Consider the following 14,209-nt stretch of genomic DNA (forward strand, 5'->3'; position numbering starts at 1 on the left):
TGTTGGAAAAATAAATATCCCTGAAGGATTGCTTCTTACTGCAAACACTAGTAACTGCAGTCTTTGAAGTCGGTGGGAGTGCTGTTAAGTTAAATGCAGATGAAGTCGAGTCTTATTTATGCCCTAAACCATTTTTGCTCTAGCACAAGTGTGATTTGCACCTACACGACTTTAAGGCTTTTTGTCAGTGCCAAAGCAGGTGAAATGAAAGTAAGGTCCCAAGTGTTTGCCAGTATGAGTATTTTGTCCCCAGTAATTCAGGCTAATGGAAACCCTAACAGGAATTAAAATATTATTTTCTTTAGCGGTACTTAGAATATGGATCTCTATTTAAAGCTGAGCTTTTATCATCAATGGAAAAGCGAATGCTCAGTGCCAGAAGAACTGCAGTGAGATCAATTTGTAGAGTGCTGTCGAAAGTGATCTCATCATTTTTGTCACTAAAATGGAACACCTGATTCACAGGCTGTCCTATTTTCTCTTTATGATGGCATTTGGCATCTCTCTGTATGGTTTTCAAGTGTCCAGGCTGTATTAAAATGTAAACTTAACAAGTTGGAAGGGGGAAGGGGGGCATTGTTTTTTAAGCCTGTTTCTTGATTTTGTGATACTTGAAAATGTTTTTACATATGGACAGTTTTTTCTGGTGATGAATTGAAAGACAACACCTGTGTAGCTAGGCCTCTTCCACCTGTGACTGACCACATCCCAGACTAAATACATGGAGGGATTTTTCCTAAGATGCAAAATGAAGCAGCTCTAAGTTCAGCTGTTTCTCCACAGAACTGTAATGGCAACTAAACTGAGCTACACCATTGCTAACTCAAAAGGGATGTGGGAGTGCAGTTACTTTAATATATACTCATTCATTTTTCCTGTAATAAGATATCAGCATGACTTTTAAGACCACCAGAAATGCTTATTTTTTCTTTTAATGAGCAGTATCTTTAAGAAATTTACACTCAAGTCCTAGGCACTGATATCCTAAGGGTATAGCAGAGTCACGAATCCGGGACATGCAAGGGATTGAAAATACTGCTTAAACCCTCGCTGAGCATGAGTTAGTGGCTGCAGGAAATGTAAAGAATGGTAGAATTTAATCCAGAACAACCCAGACCAGTTGCAGGAGGATAAAAGTTTAAAAATGAAAATTTCCTTAGTTTCACAAGATTCACAGGGCTTGAAACAAAATTCCTTGAAACCAACGGAGAATTAGACACAGCACTTTCTTTGCCATCTCTTTTCTTAAGTAATTGTAAATATAGTGCACATAGTTTGAAACTGGACTGTTATTACCAGAGGTTCCTAATAGCTGGTTTTTAGTATAATTTTTGTCTGTTTGCTTGTTTTTTGGCAGCCCAATGGTAGCAGCCAAGGCAAGGTGCACAATCCATTCCTTCCTACCCCAATGTTGCCACCACCACCTCCGCCACCAATGGCTAGGCCTGTGCCTCTGCCAGTGCCAGACACAAAACCTCCAACTACATCAACAGAAGGAGGGGCCACCTCTCCCACTTCTCCAAGTAAGTATAGATGCAGCGGGAACCAAGGGCTACCAGCAGTGCACAGTGTGCTGCTTCATCGTGTATCTCCTGGTCAGAGATGAGGACTGGACTAGTGCTGAGGACATAGGAGAGCTCTGATCTGTATAGGATTGACAAAATTCTTAGCGTGTGTTATATTAATGAGAGTTAGCCGAAGGTTGTAGCTTTATTTCTTATTTTGTTGGCATTTCACATAACTACATATAAGAGAAATCAAGGCCAGTAGCTAGGTTTTGACACAGACCTGGGACCTTTGGGATCTTCTCTGCTGTCATGAGGAGGCAATTTGGTATCTCAAGACAGGCTTTTGAGGATAGATTCTGCATGGACGTCAGACAGCCTCACAGAAAGCAACACTGCTTATACATACTGGGCTAAACTAACAACTCTTTTGAGTTCTCTTCATTTATAGCTCTTTTGGGAATAAGTCTTCTTAGATTAACCCAGACGTCTTTCCCGTATTACTTGGTTCCCGAGCCCTGCATTTTGGGCAAGAAGCTATGGTATTTCTTAGGCCCAGGGAGAAAGCTTTCATCCTCTCTCCACCACCCACACGGCTCCCATATGTATTTTGTGTAGCCACAAGTCAAATATACAAATTCCTGGATACACACTTGGGGATACCACTTTGGACTCACTCTGCTGGGAAACAAATGCGATTCAGCTGGGTTTGATACTTTAAAAAAGTCTGGATGTTCAGGGAGTTAATTGTGAAATGATTTAATGAAGCTATGCTCAAACTGACATTTAAAAACAAAAGGGAAGCTTTCAATGCTTTAATGGCAACTGTAGGGGACTTGTTCCACAGTGAAGGGAGTCCAAATAACATCCACAAACAAAAATCAATCTAATCGAAAGAGCAAATCCCTTTGTGTGCTTTTCAAGCTTATTATTTAAATGCTATATGCAACCGCTGCTTGATGTGCAAAGAGGTATTGGCTATTCAGAACATGTGAAGCCAAAAACTTCTAAATCTTTATATACTGTTCAGGAGATTTGCACAGGTTCCATGGGGCATTTTTAAAATCTGGTAGTTCTTAGAGTTTTGCATTTCCTTCTGCTATGTGAAAGTACACAATTGCAAACTAAGCAAGATGCTCCAGCTTGCTTAAACGGGGTTTTAGTATGAGACAGTCTGGTAAGATTGTGAATGTGATCTTCTAGAATTAGGACTTCTAGAACTGATCAGCAAATTTTTGTTGAACCAAGAAGTTGATTCATTCCCTCCCCTCCACTTCTCTTTCTGACCTAAGCCCAACACTTGTGCTATCAGGAAGTTTTGACGCTTTCTGACGGGAGATATCATCTTTTAAGTCCTATCAATAAGATTCAGCAGTGGAATCTAAAAGGTTAATGTTTAGTCATAGTTATCAGTGAATATAGTCAGCAATGCCTTACTATTTCCTGGTCTTCAGAACTGGGAAAAACGAAACTAGGTCAATGTATATGTGTCATCACAGTTGTGACTCAGTTTACTGGCAGCGTGTGGTGTCTAAACGAAAAAAATTCCCAACATCATTTCAGCAGTAATCTTAATACTTATATTTTGTGGTACTGTGATCATGTAAACAAGCTAAATACGTGTTTGGCCTGATTTTCAGCTGGCATCACACTTGGCATTTGTCCACAGAAGTTAGCAGAACACCACCGATCGGTATCGGCTCCGGCTGGTCACCGTGGCTGAGTGTTCAGCAGACAGCTGCCACATTAATTGGGAATCAAGGTTTCTCAAGAGCAGCTAGTTAATGGTATTTAAACAAAAGATTAGGAAAATAATTACTGTTTGTTAATTAGCTACGCTGATATCTAAACATATAGCTCTGTACATATTCAAGCATGCATCTTCCTTTTGGTAAGAAACAAGGGTTTTGAATAACAGTGAATTGAGTTGTAAAGAAGCATATAATTTAATTTAGGGACAAATTTTACAGAAAAGTAGATTGTAGGGAATGCTTTCTAAGAAAGGAATCGCATATATACTAAAGCCAGTGGAAGTGGCTGGCCACATAAAGAGTAAGGCAAAGTGAAGTTCCTAGCATTTCAGTGAAAGTTTACCAGAAGGGTCCACTGGGCATCGCTTAGTATGTCAGTCAGTACCAACCTCCCGTTTGTGCCAGTGTTTATTTTTTTCTTAACTAAATATTAGCCTACAAATAGCAAGCGCAGATTCACCAGAGTTTCATAAAAGCTGCACAAAAAGGTACCTTCCATGGTGACGAACTGCTTGAGTGCACTTTTTCGGGGAGTGTCGCTGGGTTATGGCTGACTGCCCTGCAGAGCTTTAGGATATTGGAAAGTCACTTACGCAACAAAGACAGGAGTGATTGTTAGATTTTGGCCAGACTCTTTCCTTAGCTGTGTGGGGGAGAATGAACCCCCCCACACCCCCCAAGGAAATGGAGTGAAAGGGGTTGGCATTTGCTCCATTCTCCTTCCCTTTTTTGGTCGAGCAGAAAGCCCTCTGCAGAAACAAAATGCAGTAACGGCCCTACCAAAAACTGGAATATGGCCCTCCTGAGGGGTGCAGGAGCCAGGAGCAGCTGTTCAATACAGCGTGGCCTCCTGGGAACGAGAGCTAAAAATCACAACAAGGTGGTTAATGATTCTCAGAGCAATAGTGAAACTCTCCAGCTGTGACATTAACCAAAACATGAACATTAGTGCTGTCCAAGGAAGGAAGAGCCCCTGGAGATGCACCCCGGGGATTTGCCCCTACTGGGTGGCCAGGCATGCTCTGGGAGTTGAAAATTTCAGCTGCAGATCCTATCCCTTTGGAAAGCCAGCATTTTGCTCAGTGAGATGACACAATGGAGATGGGACTCATGAAGTTTAGGAGGGTTCGTTTTTCCTCCATAAAAAGACTTTTCAGTAGAACACATCCTTGATATCAGACACAGCCCCAAAATTGCAATCTTATTTCAGATCTTGTCTCAATTTTGTTCTGTTGGTGACCTATAACAAAAACAAAACAATATTTTTCTCAAACTAGACAGTTTTCTGGGCTTAATATCTCATTGCCCAAAGAAAACACCACCTCCACTATATGCCAGTTGGACTTTATCATAACTGAATCTGAATGTTAGAATCTGTGGCCTTCATTCAGATGCAGAGTCTAAGATACTGTCATCCTGTACACCATCATTTCTAAAAAGCATTTTCTGACTAAATGTTATTTTCTCAGGTTTACAACTCTGCATGGGGGAAAACTTTGCTATTTTCCCTTGTTGGGCAAGATTGTTATCAGTTAATGTCCCTTTGCACAAAGGAGTTTTCGTGTTAAACAGCATTTGTGTCAGGATGAGAAGGATGATCTGGTGGCTGCAATGCTGGATTCATAATCAGATTGGATTTCTCTCCCCTTCTCTGCTATGCATTGACTAAGCACCCTCTGGGCAAGCCATTTCAGCTTTCTGTTCGCTCCTTTCCCCTTCCATAAAAAAGAGGGTGATGACTATATCATTTAATTTGTTAGAATTTGCAGTTCTCTCTAAGACACTCAGCTGCAGAGTGCACTGCGGTAGGAACTGCTGTATTGCACCGTGTTCCTCCAGTTAATTCTCTTGCTAAACTGACTTCTAGTCCTCTGAAAAAAAAGTACAGCTTTTCCTATCAGGCACATGTACCTGTTGATTTGGTCTGTAAAAGAGAGAACTAGCGGTACATTATATTATTGCTCATCCAGGTTATCTTTATCAACCAAAAGTTTTTCTTTTTCAATCCAGAACTGATAACTAAAACACTCCTATACTTAATAGATATTATTTCAGGAAAGTATATTTTAAATTAACATTCTGCTACTGCTGACAATTTTAAAATACATGACATTCCAAAACTGTTTGTTTGTCTTGTCTTTCATACAATTTCTTGCCATTTTGGCTAAATATCAAAGCTGTCTGTGTGAGCAAATGTTCTTTCCCTGCCAGCTCCTGTTTTGCTTGTTCCTGAAGTGAAGCATCATAGCAAATTTGTGGCATCACATTCATTTCCTTGGCTATGGGCTATGATGTTGCAAACAACCCTTAGTGAATTCCAGTAGCAGAAAGACTAGGCTGGGCAGGAAGATGTTCCTGTGCAAGCCCAGCAGGCCAGCTGTCAGCTAGTGTAAAGTACCCTAGTTCTATGCAATTCCCATAGAGCAAAGCTGATAAAGATCAGGAGTTCTGCCTCAGAGACCTAGCTTCTGTTCCCTTCCATGCTTTGGCTTTTCCCTTTCATAAAAAGGAGTGTGAAGATCCCATGGCAGGCCTAGCATACCTATGTATACTAAAACTTAAAGCAAGTAAACTTTAAATTAACATTGTGAGTGGTTTGCACCATCCTAATCTCAGGACAGAGTGCAGAGATCATAAGTGGTAGGACTTCCAGGAATCCCACCCTGATGTCAGACAAGGGTGTATACATGAGGACACTAAGAATTAGCAAGAAACCACATTGGTAATCGTCTAAGCAGTACTTGGTATTGCTCTGTTTTCTGAACAAAGTTTCCTGTGCTGTAACAGGAGTCACTACTAATATGTATCCCATGTCAATTTAATACTCCGAGTCAAAATGGCCGGTTACAATCCTCAAACATCTCATGACATTTTACAGCGAAGTGGGATTAGCATCTTGGGAGAGTCCGGTGTAAAGCCTGCTCTGCATACACGTTCCCTGTAGTTTTGGTACTCTTCACTTCTTGGCTCTAGCAATGTAGTTATATGCCCTTAAGGAAATACCAAGCTGACATCCGAATATTTTCAGAAAGTAAGTTAAACATAGTTTGGAGCATTACGGAAGAAAGGTATACATAGTAATTCACCCAGAAAGGTTTGAGGGGACTTTTGTGCAGATTACACGGTTTTTGAAATGCTTCAAAATCTGTTTGAACACAGAAGACATTTAAGACAGTGTTCTGATGGTTTCCCTTTGATTTTCTACCAAATATAACAGCATAAGTATCTGCCAACAGGGAACTGTAAACAAGATCTTGAGTTCCTTCCCCTCTGAGTGGAACTTACCTTCTCCAAGGGATTAAATGGCCTCTCCACTCATTTTGTTCCCTAAAAGTAGACCAGAAGAACCAAACAACAAATGCTTGATTTTTGAGCTTTTAGTTAATTTTCCCAACTGTAGAAGGAATTTTTATTCTTGTAGGCTCAGTAGTTAAATTAAAAAAAAAAATAAATCTCACTATAAAACAGTGCAGAAAAAATCTTTATACATGATACCAGCAACGGAGATGTATCCTTTGCAAATCTGTGGCTTGTTTGAATTATTAAGCAAATGAACATGGTAAAAAGGCAAGGAGAACATCTCACTAAATCTACTCAGTTCACTTCTTCCTTGATTTGCAGATAGGAATAACAACCAATGTAGCTGTTTGTACTCTACTATGCACGCCGCATTGCAATTTGTAAAATCATCTTGGAAAGATGAATTCGTGCACTTAAAAATTCCTTTATATCTTTGTGATGGAAAGGTGTTCCTTGCATGATTTTTGCAAGTACTAGCAAAGTGTTTTTGAAAGAAAAGCTCACCTCACCAGAAACAACTGGGAAGATTTCATTCTTAGAAGTTAGGAGTGCCTTATCTCCCCTCAGATCAGAAAGAAATGAAGATATGCAGTTCCTGGGGTGACTTCAGGGGAATGCTGTGTGAGAAAGAGAAGCTGTCTCACTTAATTGTACGAAAGAGGCATCAGGAATGTTTGTCAGATTCAGGTAGAGAGCAAAGGGAAGGATGCACTTCTGCATTCCTGTAGACTTGGGAACTCCTCACCAAAGGGTTTTGTGGGATGCAAAAAGTTTGCACGGGCAGGAAAAAAAAAGTTTGCACCAGTGAGAAATCCCTTGCAGGCTGTTAAGTACAGAGCTACCCCTCAGCTGAGAATACTCAGAGAGTAGGAAAGACTGTGGGAAAGTAAGTTGTGTGATTATGCATCTGCTTACGGTCCCTGAAAGAGAGAGGACACTGGATGAGATGGACCATTGGTTTGTTTCCATACAGTCTTAAGCCAGACTCCTCCAATGTAATGCCTCCTCGCCAAACATTTTGCCTTAAGAAAGGCAACAGGCTTCTTCTACTCAGACAGCTCAGTGTCTTCTCTGACTCTAACTCACTTTATTTTTCTGTAACGTTGAGGCCTGAACATTATATTTAGCCTGACTGGAATTTGGCAAGTAACTTTCCTTTTAACATTGTTTTTTGTCTCTTCATTGGATAGTTAGATTGTCTGGGGATTTTATTCAGCAGAATGCATTCCCATAAATATATTTAAAATAGACAGAATCACTGTTTGTATTAAGGCATCTATTCAGGTTATTTGAGTTTAGATCTGAATGGGCAAAAACTGCACAAAGGTGAAGATTGCAGGGGGGATTCTCAAATGAGAGGAAGACTGAAAATGCGTTGAAAGCTTTTGAATTTGGAAGTACGTGGCATTGTGTACGGTTGCAGTGGAGAATATAATGCAACAACAAAATCATTAAAGTACTTCAAGTTTGGAAGTAATCTGGGTTCTTGGCTTGCATTGCATTTAATAGCTTTACATTTATGGGAGCCATTCCAGTTTTTAAAGGCAGCTTCAGCCTTCAGACTGATTGCACTTACCACCCCAGTGAAACTGCAACCCATTAATTTTTTACCGAAAGGATCTTCCTAGTTTGTCAAACACATCAAGTGAACATTTTAGAGAGTGCAGACCACAGCAGTATGAAAAACAAAACTTTATATTGAGAGGGAATGCTGGATTAGCATGAACTAGGGGTCCGATTCTGTTAATAAGCACTTCAGTAAACTCGCTGCTGCACAAACCCCGTTAAAGCCAGCGATACCACATGTCCAGGTGAAAATAGTCAGGGACACGTGCACTACCAGGAGCTATACAGGTCTCTTGTACTGTCTGTTGTAGCACCCAGAGGCCTGCAGCAGGTCTCTGAGATGGGGAACGGCACAGAGCAGCTGAGCACCTTCCTCCCAACGCATGGCATTGCCTTGTTGTGCCAGCAGCCCAGCTCCCTACACGTCTATACCCCACCACTAGGACCAAGCCTCTCCAGTGTCTAAAACCAAACTCTCGCTCTCTAAAACGTTTTGCACATTTCTATGTTAAACATCTGCTTAGGTGGCTCTGAGACGGTGTGTTTTGGTGTTGTTCGTGTGCAATCTAGTGCCGCTTCCTCAACGCATGTGTCCCTTCCCTTCACAGCCTACTCGACACCCAGCACCTCCCCCGCAAACCGATTCGTCAGTGTTGGACCACGGGATCCAAGCTTTGTAAATATCCCTCAACAGACTCAGGTGGGCCGCTTTCGACTTCTCTGTATGCCTGCAGCCTCTTCTTCTTCAGTGTACTCTAACGTGTCCCTCCGGAGCCAGCTGCATTGCCGCTGTCACTTCACCCACATGGTCTCAGTAACTACAGTGAAATGTCACTTGCAGTTTGTTTGTCTGTTGTGTTTTTTTGGGCTTATGTAGTAATAACGCTGCTTTCGTAACTGGAAAGATCTCTCTTGCTTTCTAAGATATTGCTTCTAGTGCACATTTTGTTCCCCTGGGACTGAGTTTTCAGACTTTGACTCCAAGCTGTACCCTAGGCAGTTGCATTTAATTGCAAACGCAAAAGGAGCTGAGAGAGACCCATCAGGTAACAGTGCACCTTAGTCCCCCGCCGAATCCAACGGGAGATTTTGCCAAGGACTTCCACGTAAAAAAATAGACTCGAATTCCTGGCTGGCTGTTTGCATGGTGGGTTTTGAGCGAGCAGGCGATTTTGTAATTGCAAGCACATCTGTTTCCCTACACAAAGAGAAAAAAGTCCAGTTGAGGCAGGCCTATAAAGCTGGGTTAACTGAATTCATAGACCTGCTATGGTCGAATCAGAAGCTCAAGTAAACATTTGTGTTTCTTTAGGAGAAGGACAAGGTTTAAATGTGCTTTTTCCAAGCTGTATCAAATTCCCAGGGTCGATTAAGAAAATAGTTGTTGGCAGTTTTGTTAGCAGCTAATTTGAGCCAGATGTTGAAAAAATTAAGTCTATGCTTAATATCACATTATCATGGGGGAGAAGGTATAAAAAAAGTGAGTAGAAGTAGTGTTTTAGGACAACTTTAGTTTGTAGTTTTAAGTGATTGCTTAACTATGTTACAATTCTTTCAAAGGCTAACATCAAGAAATATTTGTAGTTTTGTTCTTAGCTGTCTGTGATGACTAAAAAGTAGTAATTTAAGTAACTAACAAACTGCGGGGTACTACTTTTAGCTCTTAAAAGTTCTTTCAAATCAGTTATATACATCTGCATAATCAGTGTGCAGATTCCTGGCCGGCCCTTGCCACAGTCCAGTGTATCCATGAAGACAGACTCTTCCTTGTGACGGCTCCAGCACCTATGCTGTCAATGAAACACACACGTCACTCATTACCAAAGATTTTCAGTTTACAGGGCTGCAGCCAGATGCCTGTGAACACAATGTGTTTTCTTGCTATCTGTTCTTTGTGTACAATTTGTTAGGGGCTTTAGTTTATAGCTCTGTCGACAGCACAGGTTAAACTGCATTGGATCTCAAACCTCTACATGAAATAGGGTCACAGAAAGTACACCAGCAGCGCAGAGCAGGGTTTTAACTCATCAGGTTCTGATTTTTTTTACACATTACCAAAACGCAACCTGCACCCCCACTTTTCAGGCCTCTTCCTTTATTTGGTTCATTTACATGACAAGTTTTAATGTGCCTTCACATTTAAATGATATTTCTCCAGTCATGGTGGAAACAACTGAAATGCACACAAATACACTGAAAGCAGGAAACGGGAATGTTAAGGTATACTGTTAAAGTCCTTAAGCATTTGGTCTTTTTCTTCATAGCTCAGGAAACTTGAAACCCTTTGGAGAATGCTACATTACCTTTTCCAAAAGACTTGAAAAACAGCTAGTTGGTAAATTGATTATGTAGTAAGACACAACAGTATTGAGTCTCCAAAATATTTTAAACTTATTTGCATCCTGCAGCCTAGGTTTCCCAGATAAGTTTGTTGACTGTAAACTTTTATCCTCCTTATTTATGACTTAAATCATTTTAAAGTGCTCTAGCCTTACTTTAAGTGCTTCTATGTAATGTAGTGTAGTGAATAACAATGCTGTACAGTGAAAAACAATACTCGAGCATGGCTTTCAGTTAAAGTCAAACATGCTGCAGTGGGTAAGGAGACTGACTTCTAGTCTCTGGCTCCAGCTGCATCTCCATGCTTCTATACATCATTACACCACCACAACCCACTTGATACTAAATATATAATTTATCAGTAAAGCTCACTACTTATTCATGAAACAACTCTGAAGCTGACCATGTTTTAAATCATAGGAGTGAGGTAAAAATACGAACTGCAATGATTTGGGATTTACTTGGCATTCCTCTAAACAAAGACGTGCTTTTGTAATTTTTTTGCAGGACATTAGTGTATAAATTAGGAGGATCACTTAGGATATTTTCAAAATGAAAATATAAAAACAACTAGGACTGTGTTATTAAAAGCAGCTGGGATGGCTGCTTTCCATCAGGATTTTTATAGCACATTCAGACTTGGGCTAAGATATGGGTCCTGAGGACCACTAACAGTCAGGACACACGGCTCCCTTAGACAAGAGGAAGCAGGGAACACTGAAGGCTTCTGAAAATCAAGCCGGTAGCTAAAATATAAGGGTTAAACAACTTCTTACTGCTGCAACAACAAAAAAAAAATAAAATGAGGACCATATCTGAATGTCTTTTTTTTATGATCAGCGATTTGGTTGCTCTGATTTTCTCTTTTCAGTTGGTGGGTCATTTGACTACAGGCACCAGTTTTAGATTGTGGTTATTAGACTTAAAATGCTGCAAAGGCGCGTCTGTGCACAGGGATGTGACAGCGGCGTTGTGCAGAAGTCACATTTCCCATACATGGGCATTCGCGGGCTTTCACAGAACATTGGAATAAAATCGCAGATGAATGTACAACAGCATGGCTGGGTTTGAGCAAGGATCGTTCTGTCCTGTGCTGTTTTTAAACAACCAAAGCCAGTACATGCCTTTCTTAATGGGCATTATAAAAATTAGCAGTAGACATTTCCATTAGTAGCGTGTTCTAATTTATGTCAGATTGCTTCAAACATAATCCCTTAAAGGAATTTTTTTACCATTTATATAATATTTTACTTAGAGAAAGGCTGTATCAACAAATGTTGTAGCCAGACTACATCTCCGTGACACAAGAGACCAGGAAATAAACTGATTTAAGTCAGTACTTCTGATTCAGTAATGAAAGCCCCAAAAGGGCTGTCAGGTTTGCCAGTTCTTAGCCACTTCAAAACTTTTCAGTTGCTTTGCTTTTTCAGATGCTGCCTTTGCTTACCCTCTCCGTCACTCTGCCACTCCAGTGGCTCACCACATAATTGTCCTATCTGGGGGGTTATTTGAATCTAAATTTCTGTTTGAGCTATTAGAAGAAACACTTGACTTGGCATCCTCCGTGTATGTTGACATAAAGGCACAGGTGTTGTAACCTTTGCTTGATAAATCATTTACTTTTGCTACTTGACTTGCAAGCAATATGGGGGCATCAGCTTTTTAACTGTCTTTTCCATATGCAAATCAGAAATACAGTATGCCTGGGGTACACAGGCTTTAGTTTCAAAAGCAAGCTGGTCTAGATACCTCATGACTAAGTAATAGATCTGCCTCTCATATTGCCAGGGACTTGTAATAAGGAGAGCGCTAGAGGAATGGGAAAGTACCATCACATTAATTAGGGACTAACCTATCAGTATCAACAATACTAATAGAGAATAAAGGGGTCTGAGTTTGTTGTTTTTCTTCTTTTTTCCCTAACCAAGCGATAAAAGCAATTGTGTAACACAGGATATGTGCTCACAGCTTGCGCAGCAAGTAACACTAGACTAGAAACCTGCTCTTCGTAACCGGTTTGCGTTGTCACTCGCTGCTCTAAACGGCCCTGGTCAATCTCTAATGCCCTCACTTTGCTCTGTAGTATGAAATTCCTCTACGGATTATAAGTACTCTGTGTGCTGCAGCTCCACTTCCACTAAACATCGTTTACTAGACTGAGTCCTGTTTGCCACCTACTTATTCTAAATCTTCCTGGAAATTGTACTTTGGATGCTAAAAACAGCTCCCGAGCAACACATGCCTATTCCATCCGATCCCTCCTACCTGATGGGAGCTGTGTGCCCTGCAGGGTAAGGTTACTGGGATGCACAGAACAAAAACTGCCTCTCACTGCAGCCACCTAGGCAGAGGATCAACTGTTTTACCACCTGTAAGAAACTGAATGCTTTTCTTCTCTGCTTAAGAAAGAAAATGCACCGTATACCCTCTTGATCAGCTGCTTCAGGAAAAGTCCCTCTCTAATATAAACATACTTTATATCAGATTCATCTCAGATGGTTTCTAGAACTTAGTTAAGCACCAAAAAAAAAAAAAATCCCATACATTTCTGTAGGAAAGGATAAAACCATTTGCTAGAAGAACAGAAGTAGCAGCTCTTCCTAATTCTGCCTTTGCAGGATCTCAGAGTTAGAGCCAAGGAAACCAAGGTCTTGTCTGTTCAGACTTCCCCTGATGGGGCCCTACAGCCACCCAGCCACAGTAGCGCTCTAGACAGAACTAATCCTTTCTAATGGAAACAATTAAAACAAAAAGCCCATAACTTTACCTAGCACACCGCAATGAAGTAGAAGTATAAGGGAAAAAAAAAAAAAAAAAACAAACAAGCTTTGCTGTTTGGACAACAGCAAGCTCGGAAGAACAGCCCCACTTTTGCCTTATAGCCTTAAAATGACCAGGTACTGAAACACTTCTCTGAAGAGTAATGCTGCCCTATTAAGTTAGGGGGGAAATCACTGAAGTTCAGCAAAAGGGATACTATGGTGATAGTGTAAGGAAATTGCTAACTTCTCCAGATCTGCTCCTGTTCTCTGCATTTCCTGAATTAGACAGTGGTATCTTTGTAGCTTCTTTTTTCAAGCTTTTATTTATCTCTAAAAAAGCCACCTCATGCCTCAGGTGAATATACAAATCTAATTGTGCAATTACTTTCTTTTCTAGGGACAAGGGAAAGACTGTTTTACTTCCCCATAATCCTTTTAGAAAACAAACTGCAACCTGCAATTTTTCACTGGCAGCACTTTAAAACAAAGGGCACGCGAAAAAAAATGAGCTTTATGCTGTGTCCTGTAGGTTAGCAGATGTGAGCTCTGTCAGGCAAGGGAGGGAGGCAAATTCCAGAGTAGATGGTCCTTCTGTGATAACAGCCAGTCCGCGCTGCCTAGACACTTAATTCGGAGGAATGCGGTGCAGGTGATGCCCCTCGCTGCGGCTGGAGGCGGCGCGGGCAGGGGGGAGGCAGGGAGGCAGCCTCGCAGGTAGCGAGGGCCGAAACGGTATAGGAGTCATAGATCAAAGTCAGCACCTCGAGTGGGAAGCTAATGCAGCTCCTCCGGAGCTACCGCTCCTGCGGCTGAAACTGCACGGCTGTTCTGTGCCCAGGTTCCATTGCCACCCTATGGAAGAAAGAAACCAGTGCACACATTTTTCTTTTGACAAATAAAACATGTGCTTTGCTTCGCGGGGATTTTCCTTTTTTTCCTTCTCGCTGAACCTCTGCCACGGTGCCCTGCCCTTTGCGCTGTCAGA

At 41.2% G+C, this 14,209-nt stretch overlaps 1 protein-coding gene across 18 annotated transcripts in view; it reads left to right on the forward strand.

The window, feature by feature from the left end:
* The window catches only part of NFIA (nuclear factor I A), a 351,994-nt gene that overhangs the window by 313,638 nt on the left and 24,147 nt on the right, over positions 1-14,209 (forward strand). For 15 of the 18 annotated variants that reach the window (XM_048062022.2, XM_048062027.2, XM_048062023.2 and 12 more), the window contains 2 exons: positions 1,358-1,523; positions 8,731-8,822. In XM_048062022.2, the coding sequence (XP_047917979.1) occupies positions 1,358-1,523; positions 8,731-8,822 (258 nt within the window). The remainder of the gene's footprint in view (positions 1-1,357; positions 1,524-8,730; positions 8,823-14,209) is intronic. The other 3 variants (XM_048062024.2, XM_067001548.1, XM_067001545.1) reach the window with 1 other exon arrangement.

The sequence above is a fragment of the Anser cygnoides genome, chromosome 8 (genome assembly GCF_040182565.1).
Source record: "Anser cygnoides isolate HZ-2024a breed goose chromosome 8, Taihu_goose_T2T_genome, whole genome shotgun sequence".
NCBI lineage: Eukaryota > Metazoa > Chordata > Aves > Anseriformes > Anatidae > Anser > Anser cygnoides.